This window comes from Lates calcarifer, linkage group LG4 (genome assembly GCF_001640805.2).
Source record: "Lates calcarifer isolate ASB-BC8 linkage group LG4, TLL_Latcal_v3, whole genome shotgun sequence".
NCBI classification, from domain to species: domain Eukaryota; kingdom Metazoa; phylum Chordata; class Actinopteri; family Centropomidae; genus Lates; species Lates calcarifer.
In genome coordinates, this window is record NC_066836.1 from 16,154,550 (window position 1) to 16,176,215 (window position 21,666).

General features: G+C 40.6%; 2 protein-coding genes across 2 annotated transcripts; both read right to left on the minus strand.

The window, feature by feature from the left end:
• Nucleotides 1-219: 219 nt before the first annotated feature.
• LOC108883653 (regulator of nonsense transcripts 1) lies at nucleotides 220-15,190 on the minus strand. Its single transcript, XM_018677035.2, has 24 exons — nucleotides 14,802-15,190; nucleotides 14,090-14,226; nucleotides 12,697-12,786; nucleotides 11,433-11,600; nucleotides 11,133-11,313; nucleotides 10,450-10,611; nucleotides 10,065-10,149; nucleotides 9,721-9,819; nucleotides 9,035-9,143; nucleotides 8,140-8,299; nucleotides 7,813-7,931; nucleotides 7,564-7,728; nucleotides 7,105-7,219; nucleotides 6,776-6,919; nucleotides 6,405-6,618; nucleotides 5,883-6,000; nucleotides 5,593-5,749; nucleotides 5,216-5,358; nucleotides 4,938-5,112; nucleotides 4,630-4,711; nucleotides 4,256-4,417; nucleotides 3,866-4,137; nucleotides 3,440-3,562; nucleotides 220-2,815 (listed from the first exon to the last, which is right to left on the minus strand). Exons 1-23 carry the CDS (start codon nucleotides 14,970-14,972, stop codon nucleotides 3,443-3,445), a joined length of 3,348 nt encoding a protein of 1,115 aa, XP_018532551.1. The 5' UTR covers nucleotides 14,973-15,190; the 3' UTR covers nucleotides 220-2,815; nucleotides 3,440-3,442.
• Nucleotides 15,191-16,271: 1,081 nt separating this feature from the next.
• On the minus strand, nucleotides 16,272-20,154 carry LOC108883660 (pyroglutamyl-peptidase 1). Its single transcript, XM_018677049.2, has 5 exons — nucleotides 19,991-20,154; nucleotides 19,468-19,520; nucleotides 19,229-19,345; nucleotides 18,876-19,108; nucleotides 16,272-18,147 (listed from the first exon to the last, which is right to left on the minus strand). Exons 1-5 carry the CDS (start codon nucleotides 20,019-20,021, stop codon nucleotides 17,913-17,915), a joined length of 669 nt encoding a protein of 222 aa, XP_018532565.1. The 5' UTR covers nucleotides 20,022-20,154; the 3' UTR covers nucleotides 16,272-17,912.
• Between the last annotated feature and the right edge of the window lie 1,512 nt (nucleotides 20,155-21,666).

The following is a 21,666-nucleotide window of genomic DNA, read 5'->3' on the forward strand; positions in this document are numbered from 1 at the left end:
AGCTGCCAGTTTTAAGGCTTAATGAAATATCGTCCCGAAGGAGAAGTCACGACCTAAAAAGACTTATTCAGAGTCATAGTACAGCCCAGTTAGAGCCCGCAGCTGCGATACAATATAGATTTTTTAAAGAAGAGCTTCATATACTAATAAGGGGGCAGTTTGTCTGTCAATCCATCTACACAACAGGTGAAAAAGGAGAAGTACAACAGTGAAGCCAAGTTGAAGGAGCAAAAAAGGAAGCAAACTTTAATTTCCAAAGATTATTAACAGGATATTTTTTTCTCTGTGAGCACAATTTTCTAGGTACCATCATCAATTAGTGGGCATAAAAACAAAATGGTGCAGCCACGTGGCAAACACAAAAGGTCTTCATTTTCAGTTCAGTTTTTAACAGCAAGGAGCCAAATAAAGATTATCATGGCAAAAACTACATATATAGAAGAGGAAAACCACCCAACTCAAGAAGTTACTCTTGAGTCATAGAACATGCAAAACTGTGTGTGTTGGAAAAGGATGAGGTGGTGAGACATGAGCAATTGTGTTGTTTTCCTTTAAAACTGCTCAACATTTTAAACAGTTAGACCCTAAATATATGATAGTTATTAATGGACAGAAATGTGGAGAGCAAACAGATTATTGTACAGATAATTCATACAAAAACGGGGGTATAAATATGGATTTGATGCCCTGTACAGGATGGGGATGTTTCACCTGCACATGAAGATGGCCACAACCTGACCCGAGTTTGTTAGTAAGTCATTACTGTGGGAACATTAAAGAAAAACACTTATTAGTAACTTGTTTTGCAGAAACATGTTAAATGTTTGTGGTTGCTTTTTGTGTCAGCAGTTGAACAAATTATTATTATTATTATTATTATTATTATGGAGGATATCCTAACTATTTAAACCAATTTTAGGGTCAGAGTCAAGTGTTCACAAGTGTTGTGAAAAACAAAGTTAAGATCTAAAAAAAAACCAAATCTTAGTACAATGAGAAAGTAAATTGGAGATAACTGATTCAAAACAAGCTACATGAAAAGTGTCCATATAAAGCATGTGAAATAAGAACTTACAACACATGCAGAGCACTGAAACAAAAACACAAAGTTTGACAAAGTTATAGAACAAACTAAATGTTCTGTCCTTCACATGATGCTCTACTATTTGAGACAGTTCCACTCTTGTATAAGCTCAAGACTTCAGGACAAGAAAGAACAAAAAACTAGACGAAGCAAACATGAGGCGTTCACTCAGTCCTACCTATACACGGACATCACATGTGGGTTATCACGTCTTAATAATTTAAAGATGCCTGCAAGCCAAATTTCATAGTGCACATACAACATATAACCTCTAACTTTGTAATCAGTAGACTTTCCAATATACATCTCATAAATATCTTTCACCAAAGTCCAACACGATGAAATCAAATCAAGTTCCTCTTCAACAAGTTTGTTCTCAGTTGGGGCCTTAGAAGTTTTCATCATTCGTTGTAGTGAGTAACCTTCAGGTACTCCACAACAGGCATGATTTCTCTTCCTTCACTGTAAAATGTACATAAATGCTCTAATTGTATGCATGTTTTTCAACATATGACTTCAGGGCAAGGGTCTTTGGGGAGTACTGGCCTCTTGATTTGGCTTATTTGATGCTTTTAGCTACCTTGTATATGCTCAAGATGATCTCTATCTGCTAGCTTCAGCGCCAGAATGACAGCTTCATTCAGTAATAAGCTGGTTATGGTGCTTTCACTTTCACTCTTTTGCACTACTAAAAAGATATACTTAGAACAAAAACAAAGTTGTCTCCCTACACGCAGATCTCTGGAGCCATCGTCCTCACATCTGGAGACAAAGATGTTTTTTCTTTTTACGTTTATATTTTTAAAGAGCTAATTCCACCACTTGTTCTTTGCAGACCACCTTGAGAAAGACCTGCCTTGAAAGACGGCCGACTACACTAGCTTACATCACTGAAAAACCTCAATGAAAACAGCCTTTATTTAGAAAACTTTCCAACTCAAAGCTGAGAAAGAAAAGCGAATGATCCGTGGCTGTGTAATCCTCAAATATAATTTCAACTCTTTGAGGCACAAACACCACAAGCACTTTAGAGTTCACTCAAATAGCCAAACAGTGTTTTCACACTCCTCTCTCCTGGATGCTTAGATGTGATCAAATGCAGAGCCTCGATTCAAGCTTTGAGTTTAAAAAAGTTGCCATGTCAACTGCTTCAAGAGTTGTGTCCCCTTTTGTTTTCCCTCTCTCTCTCTCCAAGTCACAGAGGACGTCCTGTTGAGTTAGCTTGGAGGACTTTTGTGTGTGAGACACCCTCTTCTTCTCCATCTTTCTCAGCTTTTGGAGCAAGATTCCCAACCATACCGGCCTGGGGATCCCAGAGGGTTCAGGGGCACGCGAGGGACAAGATGACACAGTCGCCCCTCTCCCCACTCCAGAATCGCTCGGACCTTCCACCCTCCTTGACCTGTTCAAGGTCTCGCCTCTCCAACTGCGCTGCTCTGGCGACGACAGCTTTCTCCTTCGCCACGTCTTCGCGTGTGAGCAGCAGTGCCTTCTCTCCACCAGCCTCCCGCTCTCTTCTCTTGCTCTCTTCCTGTCCAGCTCTACTCCCATTTTTGCTCTCACTCTTGTGATTGGTTGGTTTCTCACGGTCTCTCTCCTGTTACTTTCACACAGTGGTGCTTCGGTTGTAGCAGTGGAAAACGGGTATCCATGTTTGTTCTTTTTTGTTATTACCCAGATTAAAATACCGCTGAACTAAGCTTCACACAGGCCTAGCTCCTTTCCAGCAGCCTGCAAGACAACAAAAAATACACACACACACATATCTATATCTATATACACACTTGTTTGAGAAAATAAATTTAAGCAATAGTTGGAAATGCGCTTATTTGTTTACTTTGTGAGAGTTAGATGAGAAGATCAACATTATTCATGTCTATATGATAAATATGAAGCTAGAACCAGGAGACAGTTAGCTTAGTATAAAGACTGGAAACAGCTAATCTGGCTCTGTGTGACTGTACCAACTTCTTAAAATCATTTAACCCATTACGTCCTCCTTGTTTAATCTCCACAAAAACGAACGCGTAAAGATAACCAGTTACAGTGTCACGCAGAGTTATGTGCCAGACTTTGGCAACTTCACAAGGTGATGACTGGTCCATCACGTAACTCTTAATAAATTAGCAACATATTGCGTTTACATGCTAGTTTTGTATGGAATAAACAAACAAGCTTGGTTCAGCATTTCCCCATTTCCAAGCTTTGTGCTAAGCTAAGATAATATGAGCGTCTCCTCGCTCCAGTTTCATATTTAGCATGATTTCTCATGTAATCCTCAGCAGGAAAACAAATGAGCAGATATTGTTAAAATGGCAAACAGTGAGTGAGTCAGTCCACAGTGGAATTTCTTACAGTCTAGTACTGGGACAGTCCAGTCACACCACCGTGTTGGTAGGCCCGCTCCCCCTGGTAGGTGGAGTCCTGGGACAAAGCCACATCAATCTGGGACTTGAACTCGTCTCCAAGGTAACTGTCCTATAATGGCACAAACAGAAAGTGAAAGAGACCAGTCAACAGTTACTCCCTCACTTCTTTCCAGGCAGAAACGGAATAAGTGGTTTTAGACAAGATGAAGTTTTTAGTTGAGGAGGAAAACTGGACAAGACCTTGGAATATATGTGCAGACAGGCCTGGCATTGAGAATTAATTGCTATGAATAAACAGATTACAAACAGCTTGCCTCATAAAGTGCACCTAGTTAGTACTTCATAAGATCTCCTGAATGCTAATTTTATGATAAAGATTTATTCCCAATAAATGACAGTGCAGTGAACAAACCTGGGAGAGTTCAGGCTGGGAGAGCCCAGGCTGACTCATCTGTGACGGCTGGCTCATGTTGATGTAGCCCTGTGTCAGAGGCCCCTGGGAGAAGGGCTGGGAGCCCAGGTCCTGGCTGGCCTGGCTGGCACTCATGTGCCCTCCGTGCCCACGGTCCGCTCCTCCGTTTCCTCCACCATGGTTCCCCATGTTGCTGCGGTTTCTTTGACGGCCGCCTCGAGTCCCGCCTCCTCCTCCACTGCCTGCCTTGCCCTTCATACCTCCACCACGACCTGGAGGAGGAGAGCAAAGTCAGGTATCACAGTTCAGACAAATATTTCATAGCAGCTTTAACTGAAAAACACACAGGCCTCTAGGAACTACGCAGTTACAGATTTATATCTTTCTCACCTGCTGTGGGCCCGTTCACCTGTCCCATGTACCCAGAGGGAGGTATGGGGGGCATCACAAGGTTGAAGGGGATGGGGATGTTCATGGAGGTCATGGGATTGGGGCCTGTGCCGATCATACCGATCTGGTCATGGGTTTGGAAATACATGTTGGACATACGCCCTGTGATGGAAAGAGCTACAAGTTAAATCTATTCCATGTGAAATTATTTTCCTATGTGCAGTGCTCGTATTGTCACAGGACAGCGCACATAGCTCTTGTTTTTGTATTCAAGTTCCTTTATTGAGCAAATTCAACTTTTGTAAATGGGCCTATTGATACATTTTTTTCTGACATATGAGATAAGAATAAGCATGTTTTTCAAAATGACTCACCATTGCTGCTGCGGTCGTAAACAGATCCAGGAATGAGGGCCTCTCTGGCATCATACATGGCAGTGCTCATGAATCGACCCCCCTGTAAAACATGAAGGTGTTTTTAGGCCACAGCTCATTAATTCTTCTCTGTACACTGATTTATTACCCGGTTCTCCTTAAACTCATCATTTTAGGTGCATGAGTAAATTTTGAGATGCATCCTACATCCTTCACATCAGGAAAAAAATGACCCAGTTAAGAAATGCTGATTTCAGCATTCTATATGTTTAGTGTGTAAAATACACACAGACGCACACTAAACTTACAGGGTTGATGGTGTTGACCAACTTGCGTGGCTTGCTGAATTGCATGAGGCTCTCCCTCAGGTTGTTGAGGGGACCCTCAACCAGGACCTTCTGCTCCTTGTAGTAGTTGAGCAGATGGTTCCACAGGGGCTGCTTAGACAGGGCTTTAGGGTTTCCCACAATGATGACACCATACCTACAGAGGCAGAAGATGATTATTAACAAAGGCCTACGGTAGAAGGATACGCAGTCATAATGTACATTGTAAGCTAGTGTTATTTGACTTTGTGGCGTTTTACCTGGCCCTGGTGAGTGCCACGTTTAGACGTCGGGGATCGTTGAGGAAGCCGATGCCCTGGTGCTCATTGGCCCTCACACAGGACAGGATGATGAAGTCTTTCTCTCTGCCTTGAAAGGCATCCACACTGGCTATTTCCACCTCCTATAGCAAGAATGAAGAGAAATTGGTGTTTAAAAAAAACTGATGAACTTGGCTGTGCCTTCTTCTCACATGGCTACAGACCATGGGTTTTGGAGCCAGTTCAGTCTCCTCTTAGTCTAAACTTCACATCACTTACTGGATTTCAGTTTAAATGGTTGTGATAAATGCTTCTGTTAAAGTGTGCAATACAACATTTGAAGTCAAAAAAAAAAAAAAAAAAAAAAGTCACTCTACCTGATAGAGCTTGGTATGGAGGGAGCCACTGAACTGCATGTATTGGACCAGGTACGACCTCTGTCCCTCATAGGGGGTGATGATGCCGATCTGGTCTGGTTTTGCTCCAGCCTTCAGTAACCTTGTGGTTATTTTCTCTACATTAGCTGCCTCAGTTCTGCATGAACAAACAGGATCGTTATAAGGAGAACATCTTTTCTAATAATTTGTCATGTTACAGAAATGCATTGTGACTACATTTCTTTATAGGAGATTAAAGAATAAACATATTGTGTCAGGTAAGTTCAAACCTGTTGAGATAGGATGTTCCAGAGCTGGCAATTTCTTCTTGGCCTTGTGTGACGTAAAAGAACATCGGCTTGTCCGGCTGTGGCCATTGAAAGTCAAAACCTTTCTTTACACGGTCGGCTGTAGAAATATCAAACAAACACATACGATTCAGGACTGTGTTGAGGATGTACAACAAAGAACACTGACTGATGTGTACCTAAAAGAAGGACTGACTCTCCTGCTTCAAGAAAGATGAGATAAATACATTAGAGTGCAGTTGAAGTACAGGTAAAGTAGATCTCATGAATACCACTAAGGTGAATACAAGATCTGACATAGACAGATAAGTCTCTTTTTTTTTTTTTTAACTGTCTGAGTGGAGTAAACAGTTATGGACAAGTGAAGGAACATTTAGCTGTGTTCTGAAGCCTGGGCAGGAATTTAGAGGACAGATTCCAAAGCTTTCACTCTGTCTGAAAAGGGAAAGCCATATTTGAGCATCACAAAATTAGATCTCCAACAAAAGTTTATTTTCATCTTACCAGCAGTGACTCCGTTCTGCAGAGAGCCTTCGTAGAAGATGTTGGAGGGGAAGGCGCTGAGGGCTGGGTGCATGCGGTATTGGACCTGCAGACGGATTGGCCGGATCCCCAAAACTACCAGACGCTCAAACAGAGACTGGGACAGACCTGCTTTAGCTGCCTTCTTACACATCACCACAGGACCCAGCTGGCAGTGATCACCCACCAAAATCAACTGTGGGGGGAAAAAAAGACGATTACAAAGTTACACAAGTCATGAAAACAAAATAAATATTTGTGGACACCGTAGACTCCACAACTGTGGAATGACAACACTTAAAGCAGATCACTGATGGAATGATTCAACTGTATTTTCACTCATAAACTCCAACCTGCTTGGCCCCCAGGACCACAGGCACCATACACTCTGGTTCAGTGGCCTGGGTGCTCTCATCGATGAGGATTGAGCGGAACTGCATCTTGGCCAGACGAGGATCTCCCGCCCCAACACAGGTACAACAGATCACATCAGCATTCTGGGAATGAGAGAAGGAATCAAGCATGTTGCAAAGCACAATGGTACACACTCTTTTCAGTGGGCCCAAATGGATTAGCATAAACACCATGAGGGACTTAAAAGTAACTGTTACATCTAAGTTGGTGAACATTGTTGTGTCTAGCACTGTCAGGAACAGGAAAACAGCAAGACCAGTCTTCATACCATGAGCAGCTCTCTCTCAGCAGTGCGTCTCAGAGCTCTGTAGCGCTTCTCATCTGAGGATGACAGCTCACCAGTCTCGTCCTTCAGCTGTTGGAGCTTCTGAAGCTCTGGCATACTGCAGGTTTGCAGGATTTGATATCAGTGTTGCGTTTAAGAGCAAAGACTAGTATCTGTAACAAGTATTATTCAATTTCTAGGTCACCAATGATAGTATCTGTACTTCCCATATTTCAATTTCTTACTATACAAGATTATCCCAAACTCAAGTCAATGCTTCTCTCACAGGAACTGGCAGGAAAATTATTCTGTTTAAGTTGGAAATTATTAGTGAGACTAACTGGTAACAAATTGAAAACTAGTGCTCAAGGTTCCGCCAAAAAAGTAAACAAAAGATAATCATTTACACCCACGTTAGTCTTCTTTGAAAACGATTATTGATCTGAGTAAGTTATGTGTTACCTGTCCATGTTACGGGTCTGGTTGTGCAAAGCCAGGAAGGACACAGGTGAGTCAATGGCTTCCCTGCTCTTGGCACACAGCCTCACCACCTTGAGTCCTGTCTGGTGGATCTTCTCTGTCAGCTGGTCGACGGCAATGTTACTGGGGGCACACACGAGCACTGGCCTGAAGGGACAAGTTACAGCACAGTCTGTTAGGGACCGTACAGACAACCTATTCTTAAAGTAAAAACATTTATATGTGTCTTACCCATTGCCCTGTCTGGCCAGGTGGTAGACAATGGTGGCAGAGGTTACTGTCTTCCCTGTACCAGGAGGACCCTGGATCAGACTGAGGGGACGCTGCAGCACTGTCTTCACAGCATACACCTGCATTACGACAAACCACATTAATGTCATTAAGAGGACAAAAACAAAGAAGTCTGAAACACTATAATCAATTCAAACTATAAAAAAAGACCCCCATTTACTACCAGGGGAAAACCTGAAGAAGCTTTCTGTGATATGAGTGAACTCAATCTTAAAACTCTGCATCATCTCTGTCACGCTGTTTGTGCTTCCTGTCTCTTTAACTCACCTGGGAGTGGTTAAGATCAGGCAGGCCTTGAGCAGTGAAGCGTTTGGGCAGCTGACACTTGATAACCACATCCTCCACCTCATGTCCCAGCAGTTTGTGGTAGATGTAACCAGACACTGATGTCTCATCCACAGCAAATGTCTTCAGGGCACTCTGCATCCTGGATGATGGAAGCAGGAATATTGAGATAAGGTTGTAAAGTGGATCTAAAAAAAAGACCCATCAAAACCTTTTTCTGTTACGGACAAATGAATCTACTCATTTACTTTGTTAAGGAATTGTTTCATTTTCAGTGGTTAAAAAAAATCAAATATGGACCAAAGTAATTTATTGCATGTATAGCTTCAAAAACCAGACTTAATACACTGTAGTGAAGCTTTTTGTAATATTTTGATGCATATATAAACTTTGGCGCCTGTGTTAACAAAATGACCAATCATAACCCTAATATATATTTTTCAACAAAAGGCTACCTTTATTTATCAGACAGATAAAGTTAAGTTTCAGGCTGTGCTTACACAGCAGAAGATGAAAGTTTTTTTTTATTTTTATCAATGATACAGAATTGGACTGCACTTATGTAGTGCTTTTCTAGTCATATCGACCACTCAAAGCGCTTCACACTACAGGTCACATTCACCCATTCACACACACATTCATACAGCACTTGTTCTGTGCTTTCTAATACATTCATACACATTCACACACTGATGATACATTGGGGGCAAATTAGGGTTCATTATTTTGCCCAAGGATACTTCGGCATGCAGACTGGAGGAGCCGGGGGTCGAAACACGACCTTCCGATTGGTGAGCGACCACTCTACCTCCTGAGCCACAGCCACCCTAATGGCCAGATGTAACATCAAAAGACAGTGTGCTATTCTTGTGAATACCTGTCGAAGGAAGTGGACTTCCACACAAAGTCAACCTGAAAGTTGTGTGGGATCTCCACTGGAGCCCCGGCACTGCTCCTCAGCTCTATGGCAATCTCATCACCATAGTCTGTTACAGTAGGTCAAGGAAAAAATGAACATAAACTGTAGTTATTGTCACATCTGTGGAAACTGTACAGACAGCCTATTGAGCTTTACTCACGCTTGATACAAGGTCAAATATCTAAAAGGTGTTATCACTAATATAAAATCTCTGCACATGTTTAAAACCCAGCTGAATATCAGTGGGTTATTTACAAACTCTAAATTTAGAACTGTTGGGTAGACACACTAACAATTGTCTTGATATGCAGCCTCAGAACGTGTGGCTGGAGAACTATATCAGTTAACCAACAGGTGGTAAGCTGTGTAAGTGAAATCTATTTATAGAATTTACTTCCAAAAACCAATGGGGACTGTGGAGAGAAGACACACAAGCTTGCTGATGTTGTTGTAGTTTTCTACACCTGCCACTAGATGTTACTAAAGACCCATAATTCACTGGTGGGATATCGCTTTGATTTATAATGAATCACTAGTTAGTTAGGAAGTCCATGTGCTTGTGTCAAACTTTGATTAAAGCAACAAATGTGTGAATTACAGATATATGGGTAAAATGTTAGATACAGTAACAGTCATAAGGATACTGTCAGGAACTTTGATGACATGTCCAATGCCTTTCCAGGGAGGGGCCAGGTCTCCTTTGTACCTCAGGCAAATTTCATCTCCCTGCATCAGTCGCATATCTAGAGGACAACAGACAAAACAGATACAAAAATTGTAACTTTGTAAAATACGGAGGAACCAATTAATCAAAGGATGAATCTAAAAAATTTTAAAAAATGATAAACCATTATAGGTGGAAGCCACATGTACAGATATTAAAATTATGATCAATATTTGTTTTGTTGTCACTTATGGATCAATGTGTCAAAATAATATGAAAAATTTCACTCATGGACAAAGGAATGATAATGATACAAATAAATACCTGAATCTGTCTTGGGAAGAGTGAAATATGCAATCCTCTTTTTATTCAGTCCCAAGTCCCATCGCACTGTAATGTTGTCTTGAGTCTGTTCAGAAGCAACATTAAAAAATATATTTAGTACTTAAATAGCAGAAGAAACTATCGTCAAGTCAAAATGATCATAGACTACGAGTTTGTATGAAAACAATCATGGAAACTGAAACATAATAATTTGCTAAGCAGTACAATAATAAAATTCCTTTATCACCAGCATGAGAGAAAAAACTAAATTTAACCAAAACTGAAAAGTCCTTATTTGATCAATGTAAAAATGTATCATTGATTGATTTGGCAAACTCAAGACTCATTTATTTATTTTTCTTCACAATTTAAAGTTTTAGTTTACCTGGGACTCTTTGAGTTTCTTATCGTAGTCAGCTTCTAGCTTCACAAGAGGACCAAAGATGTTCTGGTACTGATAGGCGTCCTCGTAGCGGAGCAGAACGTGTTGGGGCTCCTCATCCACACCAGGTTTCTCCAGGTCCTCCAGGGTCGCAGTGGGATTTTCCTGTCAGGAGGAAACACACACGCAAGATGACACAGGATGAAAGAAATATTAAAATATGAAGTAAAAGCAAAACATATGGCATTTCCAGAAAGACATTTTGATACGTCACAGTAAAGAAAGCAAAGTGTAAACAGTAAAATGAATCATGGCTGAATTCCATTTAGCTGCTTTACTTTCAAGGTCCTGATATTGTGCTTGTTGGCCCACTGTTACACTGTCATGATTTGAGTAAAACATTAACACTGTGAATGTTATGAACACACAGAAAAGACCTGCTAGATGTAAACAAACTTCTATACAACAGGAAACAACAAAAAATATAAATGGACAGTGAAAGTCATATTGGACAGAAAGACGTAGCTCAGCACACATGCAGTTAAGTTATTTGCATAACACTCAACTGTATATCTGGTTAACTAAGTAGATAAGCCCTACTCATGCTCGAATTTAAGTAATGTGGGTTTAAAATATTTACATAGTACAATGGTGGGTGCGTATAAGGACATCTGCGCTGACTGTACCTTCCAGAGTTCCTCCAGCTTGTTGATCTGCTGGGCAGTGATCTGGCGGGCCCTGAGCTGCTCCTGCTCTGAGGGGATTTTGACCAGCCAGGACAGAAAGCAGCGGTCCTGGATGAGAGGCTGCCACTGTGAGCTGTCCCAGTTGATGTCTTTCAGGCTGCTCTGGCTGGCACATGGCTGCCTGCATTACAACCAAAACAAAAATGTCAACACGTAATTGTGAAATGCTGTATCCCTGTTGACTAACCCCATCAGCGGGGAGTTCAGAGAGCTTAGTCAGCTGCATGAATGTGCCCTTACCTGCACAGTAACACCACTACTGAGTCGGCCTTGGCGGGGATGAAGCCCAGCAGGAAGACATTGCGACAACCACAGTTGTAACACTCCAGTACAGTTTCCCCCAGAGGGCCGTCTTTATGCAGGGTCACCTCCTTGGACTTTGCTCTCACAAGGTGGTTTACAATGTGGCTAGAAGTGAAGAGAATGATAATTAACGCACCACCTACAAGAAACACAAAAGACTACAGCCCTGTACAGACTGAAATTAAACATGTTTGCAAAAGAATCCAGAAATCTCGTAAATGCACTGAGGAAGAAGTAACATAAACTTTAACAATCTAAAGAGCTCAACTGACTTGTAGTGGTTGTAACTGTGTTCACATCGCTACCAGCTGTGTTACTATCTGTTCAATGTTAATTTCATTACGATGTACATGACTATTTCTCAATAACACCACAAAGTTCAGTTACTGTTAAAGCTTTACCATAAAGAGGAGAAAACCAAGTGACGATAGACAACATTTCTCTGATGAGAGGAAAACAATCGTATCTGGACAATGTTTTCTGACACTTTATACCAGTCTGTATTATTATGAGGCTGAATCAGTTTTGAGTCAATTTTCCATTGATTAAGATTTAAAAAAAAAAAAAAAAAATCTTTATTTTGGACTTGAATAGTTTGATATCAGCTTGAGTGGCACTTCCATCACTCTACAATGATTCTGCTCTGTGTCGAGAGAAAGGACTTCCCTGACTGACAATTGTTTTTCCTTGTGAAGGACACACTGATCACCTGGACTTTTTCTCTATGATATCATCTATCACATTTCTTATATATCTGATTATTCTGATCTTTCAAGGTTTGTGCAGCTCTATATATATCCTCCAATTTGCACTAATGTATAGTGTATTACAGTATATTATATTACTACCATTGTACAGTGTATATTCAGCACACAGTACAGCTGAGGCGTCTATCTCTAGTCTCTATTTTTTTCTATTATTTATATCTTTATTTCTTTATTTAGTCAAATTAGTTATTGTACAGACTTAAACCTTTATCTATCTATCTATCTATCTATCTATCTATCTATCTATCCAAATAAATATTATCCATTACTAACACAGGATTCTGAGCACAACAAAGACTCATTATTACAGTCATTGTGTACTGTTATCTTGCGATGATAATAGTATACCTGTAAAATGATTCTCCCCCAGTTCATTTAGCTGAGTACATCAGCAGTGAAGATCAATAAAAAGCAGACAAGTCACTGCATCTCACCTGCCGGATGTGTTTCCACGGCCATTACAAAACCACTTCTTGCTGGTATTGCAGTAGACCACACAGGCTGGATCATGAATCCCACAATAACTAAAACAGAGAAACAAAACATTACTGCTAAGACCAAGGACCTGTTTAAAATCTAATCTATGTCAGAACAGAACAAGCACAGAACAAAATAAGCATATAACTTATGATAAGCAGACTGAGATTTTCCTGCAGGATCTCTCATGTCAAAAACCTAACCTTATCAAAGGCACTAAAATCTAAGAGAAGCACCAGTCTGTCTTACAGCAGTTTTATAGCTGTCTACAGCGATAGCTCAATAATTTTTCTTTGTTTCCATATTCAGGATCAAATAACTTACAGTAGCTGCTAGAATACACTTTGCAAATGTTATGTGCATGTTAATCTAAACTATTCAGAAAACTGTCAGTGTTGTGAGAATTTGACAGCTTTTGAGAAACTCTTTTGAGAAAATTTTTTTCCCTGAGGAAAGTATGTACCAAAATTAAACAGTGTGTTGCTGATGGGTATCAAAGTTTATATAAAAATACTGGAAAAAGACGAGTGGCACATTTGTAGAGAAACCTGAGGCCCTAACTCTCTGTCCAACAGACTTTGTTTTCACTGCCAATTTTCAGCAAAAAGGGTTGAAAATATTTGAATTTGCTACTAATCTGCTGGTGAAAGATATTGTGATACATCAGTTTTTATAGAAAGAAACTGAGCGTTTATCTTATCTCACTGAACAACTGAGAATGTCTGGCATGTCAGATATTCTCAGCTGGACTTATTTGGCATGGTCAAACTAATGTCTGACAGCCAACTTGTTAGTTAGACACTCATGAGCTGTGAGTATGAGAGCAGCAGCACTGATTAGAATTATGAAACAAGATATAGATTTATCATCAGTGACATTAGACATAATACAAGATAATTTAGACAATGTGTCATATGTAGAGTGAGTGTGTGTCTGTAGGGAGGTTGTGTTTTGCTGGTACAGTAAACCACAGAAGTTAAGTGGCCAGGATAGACAGAAACCAGCACACTGAGTCAGAGGCTGAGAATGAGGGAAATGTACCTGCTATAATTGTGCTCAATTTGAACCATTTTATGTGACAATGCATTTGAAAAGTAGCCTTTACATTACTGCAAAAAACTGCAAATTAATTATTTGCAGACACCATGGTCAACAAAAAAAAAGTACATGGACAGGACACCACATCCCTCTGACACTGAGTGTAAAGAAAAGGACTGTATGTGGCTAAAATAATTAACAGCAACCAGCAAAAACTACAGATGGACACAACACGCAATTAAAAAAAAAAAAAAAAAATGTTCCCTGAATGAAATAAAATCATAACAAGTAATTATTTCAACTCTCCTTTACCTGCAGGCATGTACAGGGAGGTCCTTGGTATAGTAGGTGTCCTCCTCATCCTCCTCAAAGTTCAGTTCTGCCAGCAGCTGACTGGCTTTTACCACAGGGTCGTCTCCATTCTGCAGCACCCCGTCAGGACCATTAACCTGAGGGGACAGGTGTGTGGAGAATTATACATATGAAGTTAAACTTAATGTCAACATTATGTGGGATAAAATAATAATGAGAGATTGCGGATTGAGCAAAATCAGGGTAGGCAAACAGACAGATAATGGCTTGGGTGATAATATATTTCACTTACAGTCTATGTTGCTGACGGTTTGACAGCAATATCACACTGACTATCAGCCTGATTGTGTCCATTGACCTGTGTGATTGTTGTTGTCAGTAGACACTAAAGTAGTTACTACATGTGAATACTAGTAGGTATAAATCTGGACATCTGTGGCTGGCCTACTATAGTGGTAAACCCCTGACACTCTTCGTTTGCATTGCAATAAAGTCCTGGATCTCGAAACGCTAGCTGTACCAGCATGCTAACTGGGCGAGCTAGCATGCTAGCCAATTAGCGGGATAAAAGCATGGTAACAGATGGAAGGCGTCATCGGGCTAACCGGAGGTAGCCAGCGATGTTGTGGGCTAACGCTAGCTAATTCACGTTTTGTCAACACAGTAGAGGACATATTTCGACACCGAGCTGCCATGAATAGCACACACGCACCTGGCTGTCGAGCTGACTCTGGGTCTGGCCTTGGGTCTGGGTCTGGCTCGGCAGGGTAAAATCGGTGAAGTCGTACTCGGAGCCCTGGGTGTCCGCTCCCAGCAGCTCGGCTTCCTCGGTGTCCAGGAACGTTAGAGTCTGGGAGCTCGGCCCGTACGCCTCGACACTCATGTTTTTGCCTTTCTTGCTGACGATATTTTACCCGTTTCCGGCGAATATTCCTCAATCTGTTGCTGCTCCAGTAAATAATGAATAGCGGAGACAGAGTATGGATGGGAAAATGACAAACAGCGGTGGTGAGAGAGAGAGGGAGAGAGGGAGAGAGAGAGAGATAGAGATACAGAGAGCCTCGGCTGCGGCCGTGTTCCGTTTCTCTCTCCCCTCCCTGCTCGTTACCTTTCCTCCTTCACTACCACTTGTCTCCTACAGGTAGTCACCTGCAGGGAGCGAGGGAAGGAAAGGAGACAAGGACACACATGTGAGCGGTAAAAAAAAAAAAAGTCCTGTAATACAAATTCAGAAAGTTTATTATGCAACAAGGTCAAATCTCTATCAATATTTTGTCCTTAAATTTGTCAAATCAGTAAGAAATACTGGTACATCAAATGTGGGAGGTAAGTCAAGAGAATACGAAGAGTTTACAGTTTACAGCATTTTCATATCTGATTTATTTTTATCAGGCTATTTGATAGGGATGGTGCTAGTACTCGTTGTTCAGTTGTAGTCTAGAAGGCTGCTTTTCAACTGTTGCCTCTGACCAGATATTAAGAAGGCACCCTGAAACAGAGTAAGATCAACATATAGTATAAAATTACACATAAAATATAAGTAATATGCACAAAACAGTAAAGCACACTGCTAAATAACTCTACTGTTTGGTAACATGTAGCTACTACATGTCATTTAAAATAAAACATGCAAGGAAAGAACAGCAGAGATCAAGATCAGGACAGATTGATAGATACATTTTATCATTGTACCTATTAGCAGTGAATATCATTGTAAATATGGGCATTTTACAGGCTGAACAGGCTTTATGCAGCCTTGACATCAATGATCATGGCATTAAAATACTCTGCTAAGCCCCTGAAAGAAGCCTAACAATGTCTACTAAACCACAGATTATTAAAGCCTTGTTCTGGACCCCTTGAACCTTTTTTCTTACTACTACTACTACTACTACTACTAATAATAATAATAATAATAATAATAATAATAATAATTTACAATATTCTGAATTTAAAGTTTTATTTTATGTGCACCACTACAACATTGTCCTCACTTGCCACCTGCTGAGATCCTCAAACAGGTTAGGTCAGCTCTGAGACTCACATAAATCCTGATACTTAAAGGTTAAGATAAATTGCTTTACTCCTGTGTCAAAAAGTCAAACTAAAAATGCTTCCTTTTTTTTGACCAGTTGGAACCAATTTTCTACTCTGAGACACCAGATAAAAACAGCCCTGCATATTCCATTTTCTCAACAGTTTTAATACCCTTTTAATGTTCTAGAAACATTACAATCCTTCCCTCTGTTCTGCACCGATCTATCTGGTCAGAACGGGTTCAGCAGGTCTGTCTAATCATAACGTACACCACCCAGAATTACGGTAACTTGGCCTGCAACAAAGGAATCCAAAAGTAAATAAAGAATTCATTAATTGCCTTGAACAACACACACATTAGAGCAGTGGATAGATTTATGAACAGATTGCAAAATTCTCAGTGTCTTTGTCAATAACAAATTACAGTCCTAAAGTCTACTTACCTTTGTCATTTTAAATGTTCACAAAAACACAGTGTTCACCATCAAAGTCATCACAGATCATAAAATATTCTGGCAGGGAACACACTCACATGGAAGATTGCTGACAATGAGCCTTTGACTTTTCATGGGAGTGGTTATCTGTGCAACATATAAAGTCAAATAACATTAGCATGTATATTCAAGATATGAACAGCAGACACATTATCTGTCCAAAACATTTAACATTTAGCTCCCTGCAATAGGCTACTAGGTCAGAAACAAAAACAGGAACTGAGAAAAGAAAGAAAACATAATGCATTGTACACACATCATTTTAATTTTCATTTTTTCATTTTAATTTTACTGTCACAGAAAATAAATTTTAATCTTGACTATGAGTCAAACCCTTTCAACCAAAGGAGAGTAAAATATATGGAATACCAACATGTCTTGTAGATGTTAATAGCAAAGGAAGTACAATTTTCAAAGAAATTAAAATGCATAAAGGCTGCAGCAATATGCAAATGCAACACCTGACTAAAGACTTCAGACAAGGACAAATAAAACAAAGCCTGTATAAAGTGTTTTAATTATGAACAGATTTAAGATGGCTTTACTGTGTGAAGCTGCATTACATACAAAGGACAGACATCAGATTAATCAATACTGATTGCATGTGCAATATATTCCCTGAGACTGACAAATTATCATAAATGTGACTCTTTACATTTCTTCAGGTTCCCATCATTTCAAAGTCATCACATTTCTCTGGTGCTAATAGGAGCAATAACAGGGAATGACAGCATAATTCAAAGACAATAACGAAATCACACCAGGGGGATTTTGAAAAGTGGTGTTAGTTAGTGTTACTGTAAAAATTCCCATAGTGTGTCACCATATAATTTGTAGCTGCTACGTTGTTACTGATGATTATTTTCACATTATGCAACATTAATGTGTTCATAAATGTTGCTGAGTTGACATCTGTTTTCACAGTCTTATGGAAGATCAGACGCAGACAGAACAAATACTCACTGATCCCAACTACTTGTGCACATTATACCCACACCTGCAAACACAGACTACAATAAACAGATCCTATTGTCAGGCTGTTGCCTCCAGAACACTTATACTACATTTTTAAACGCACCCAGTTCAGACTCACTGAGCTCTCAATTGACAACAAATCTGAAATTCTGACTAATGGTCCATTGTCTTCACTCATCACTATCTGCACTGTGCAGTTTTACATTTTAAAAGCCACACAACTAAATCAAAATGTGCCTCAGACGTTACATTGATTAAACCATTACTACAAGCCAGTGGTCCATTTTCTATAAGAGTCTGCTCAGGCTGTGAGACAGTCATTGGTAGTCATGCTGGTGTTGATGCTTGTGATTGCAGTGCTCATTGCATTTGTACACCTCCTCCTCAGTGCGATCCATCTCCAGTAGGCTCAGCATCTCCTGTATGACGGCCTGAAGGGCTCTACCCAGGTCCTGGCTGCTGTAAGGTTTTTTTAGAGGAGGCACGTGGATGAAGGCAGAGCGACCGTGCCCCAGGTACAGAGACGTGTAGTAGATGTAGTCACACAGATACCTGGCAGGGTCCAAAGGATGGTCGTTAGATTATGTAAAGTTTGTATTGTCACATTTCTGCTTCATCAAAGTGAAGCAGCAGAAAACAAGGCAGGGATGTGACAGAGGACGTCAGCCAACTTTGTAAAACGGCAGGTGCCTCCAGCTGTTATGATGCCAAGACTTAAAACAATTTTAATTATCATTCAACTTCTCAATTATTCACGGTGAAAAAGATAAATATTTTTCCATGTGGGTATGGATAATTATGAGAGGAAGATGTTGACAGGAATTACACCAAAAAACACAGAAGACACATGTTGTATCTTTAATATTAAATAAACAAAGAAATAAATTTTAAATCTAAATTTATTGTCCATGTCAGACAAAATCGATTGTATTCTCTTGTTTTTCTCTCTTACTGCTCATGTGATTTCACATAGCTAACTATTAACAGACATTATCTATTTACATTTCATTCACTGTATTTCTTTTCTGTATTTCATTACATAGTAGGAGTCTAAAGACAAGTCAAGGTAGAATGATTAGATTAAGATTAGATTAGCTTTTTTAGTTTCAGGACCCTGATGTTGCGTGTCTTGGAGTCATTCATGTTATTGGTAACGCCTGCGCTTTTTCTGCTATGTCGAGTCAAATTGTCTTTCAGTAGGTTGAGACCAATATGCAGGGTGCGTTGAATAACTCATTTACACGAGTACAGTGTGTGTGTGTGTAAATAACATCACCTACCTTCCAGCATCTTTAGATACAGACACAGCCACCCCAATGTCAGAGTCATTGACCCTCTTGCAGACTTTATCCATGTCCAGGACTGACTTTATACAGTCAGGGCCGCTCTCTATGCAACAGTGGGAGTGCGGGCAGTAATTGCAGTTGTCCAGGCGTTCGTAACCCTTGTTGTGGCCGCACTGCTCCAGAGTGACTGTGGTGGCTAATCCAGAAACACCAACATGGACTACTAACTGCTCAGAGGACCACAGAACACAGAGATGGCAAAGGTTAGATTAGTTAGGGGTTTTTTTTAGACTGAAATATTGCATGTAATGGAAATGTGTGTTTTGATGCACAGTTTCCTTAAATACCTGTGGCTGGTGCTCTTTCCACAGTGATGGCACTAGGTGCTCAACAGCCTGGTATTCAACGGGCATCTCACGGACATAAAGGTCTACTGCCTCACCCAGCCCTAATCGCTCCAGTTCCTGTGGGCAAACATACTGAATGTTTTAAATAGCCCTTAATTTCAGTTGCAGACCCACAATTAACAAAACCTGTTGGTCATTAAAAGGCCATACTTTGGTAAAGCTTAAAGATTACTCAATACCTGCACTGCCACCCAGCTGGAGTTTACTGCATGCTCTCCAAAAGGCCCAAAACCTGCAGAAAAGCCATGTGAAAAATGTGCCAACCAGGAATCTTCACAGTAGCAACAGTGTAACAGGGTAAATAAAAGTCAGTGAGGATGCTTATCTATCCTGAGAAGTGATAAGGCTGAATGTAAAAGAGGACTCTTAATTCAAAGTCTAAAGGTTGCATCAAGTTAAACATTAACAGTAGCTGTTGAGTACATGATACAGAGGAAAGACATGGGATGTCTCCTGATGCATATCTTTGTGCTTCCTCCTCTAAACTCTTCTCTCCTGACATTAACATTACTCTCTGCAGAACATGACATTTTAAACATTTTAAAGAACTGTTGTTGCATATTTATAACATCAATATTAAATCATTTTAACCAGATCAACTGTGCAGCTGAAGCACAAATAGGAAACTCTCTGAGCTGTACAGTAGCAACATAAAGGAAATACTGTCTTCCTCCGCTGCTGTGACCAAATAAAACCTCTCACCTGTCACTATTACTTTCTTCTTATTGGCCATTATTCCCCAGTTCTTAATGCAATAACCGTCATAGATTTATAATATGAGGACCAAATATCCCAAACAGGAATCCCAGGATTGTCTGCGGCTGGCTGCTTTCTTCTTCTGGTTCACTGCTCAAAGGAAATGACACACCTATTCTGGGTGGATTACACTGCCATCTACTGTACGGGCATGCATCCATCCACAGTGAGTAGTGATAAAAGAATCAACAAAAGAAAATGTTTGTGGATTAGTGTTTCTTTACCTTTGCATGAGGAGACAGGAAACACACACACACACACACACACACACAGAGAGAGAGAGAGAGAGGCAGGAGGGAATGAAAGCTGATCTTTTTAATCCAAGTGTGTAACTGAAGCCACATGTGTATACTGAAATGAAAACCAAGCATCTGCAATGCATTCACAGATTAAAGGTTTAGGGAAGAAGCTGTATGAGTGGGCAGTTAAAGAGAATGAAAAAAAAACACCCTCCTCTCCCTGAATGAGACCAGTTTTAAAATCCCCTATGGATGAGCATTTAACCCCCACAACCAGCTGCTTCAGTGTCAGTGGAGCTGCTCGGGGGAGAAGGGGGCGGGTGGGTTAGTGGGCAGGTGTGAATGTATGCACTGTAGCGGCGTCACAGGGCGTTGCTGAACATGTCAGTTTCTCCCAAGAGAGTTGAAGTCAAAGGACACTTCTCAAGGCTGAGGGAGGAGAAACTGTATCTTACACAACCTCTGAAGCACTATTACCTGCGTTTAGAGGGCGAACCTGCCTTTCAGTTTGTTGTGATGAAGGCAGAGCTAATCTAATATTGTCTTACAGGAACAGCTCTTCTTTTCTTTTTCTTTTTTTCATTCTGGGTGCACTGTGCGGTCCACGCCCCTGGGTTGCGAAATGACTCACACATTCTGGACACTGCACCCTGTGAGGTTGGCACAGAGGAGAAATGTTTTTTTTTTCTTCTTCTTTTTTCTCTTTGAGGAATATTATGAGGTGAATGTTTTAAACAAACCTTTCTCTGATTCACGTCGGTGTCTCTAAGGTTACTGAGTCAACACTGGTTTCTGCCTCTGAACCACATCAGACACACGCACAGCAGTTACACCTCTACCAGCCACCTACACAACCTGCACTGCGGTCGCCGACGGGCCCCTCCCCCTCCCTCTCCTCCTCTTCGCCCTCCTTCATCAAACCCATTCACCTTTCTCTCCTCAACTCGCCTGCGTCACTCGCTATGTCAGTGTTGCCATGGAAACTAATGATGCCCTCTCTGCTGTGTGGTGCTGATGCAGACGGTCTGCTGACGTCCTCGCTGTGTATGGACAGAATAACAATATCCTACTGTAGTTTCCACCACAGTGCTCAGACTCAGTGCCTTATATGTAAATATACATATATACATATATATATAGAGAGAGAGAGATGATTCCTCTATTCTATTCTACCTCAAGCCAAATAGAAGCTGTACATTTTACATGGATGTTTGTCTGAAGTGCATCTATTATTCACACTGTCTTGCCAGATTATTAATAATTTGTCTCTTCATTTTCTCAAACGTCACAGCTTTGTGTTTCACTGTTATGATTACTTGAAATCTTTATGTAGAACAAACTGTACACAGAATAGAGATAACGGGATATGGCATCTACCAGCCA

What these genes read in the sequence shown, in the direction of transcription:
- LOC108883660 (XM_018677049.2), bottom strand. Translation starts at nt 20,021, where the DNA reads ATGGCCAATAAGAAGAAAGTAATAGTGACAG. An exon ending in GGAAAGAGCACCAGCCACAG is followed by an intron (nt 19,109 to 19,228) that starts GTATTTAAGGAA and finishes TCCTCTGAGCAG; the next exon opens with TTAGTAGTCCATGTTGGTGT. An exon ending in GTATCTAAAGATGCTGGAAG is followed by an intron (nt 18,148 to 18,875) that starts GTAGGTGATGTT and finishes GGACCCTGCCAG; the next exon opens with GTATCTGTGTGACTACATCT.
- LOC108883653 (XM_018677035.2), bottom strand. Translation starts at nt 14,972, where the DNA reads ATGAGTGTCGAGGCGTACGGGCCGAGCTCCCAGACTCTAACGTTCCTG. An exon ending in AAGTCCACTTCCTTCGACAG is followed by an intron (nt 8,300 to 9,034) that starts GTATTCACAAGA and finishes TCCATCATCCAG; the next exon opens with GATGCAGAGTGCCCTGAAGA. An exon ending in CTGAGAGAGAGCTGCTCATG is followed by an intron (nt 6,920 to 7,104) that starts GTATGAAGACTG and finishes TCTCATTCCCAG; the next exon opens with AATGCTGATGTGATCTGTTG.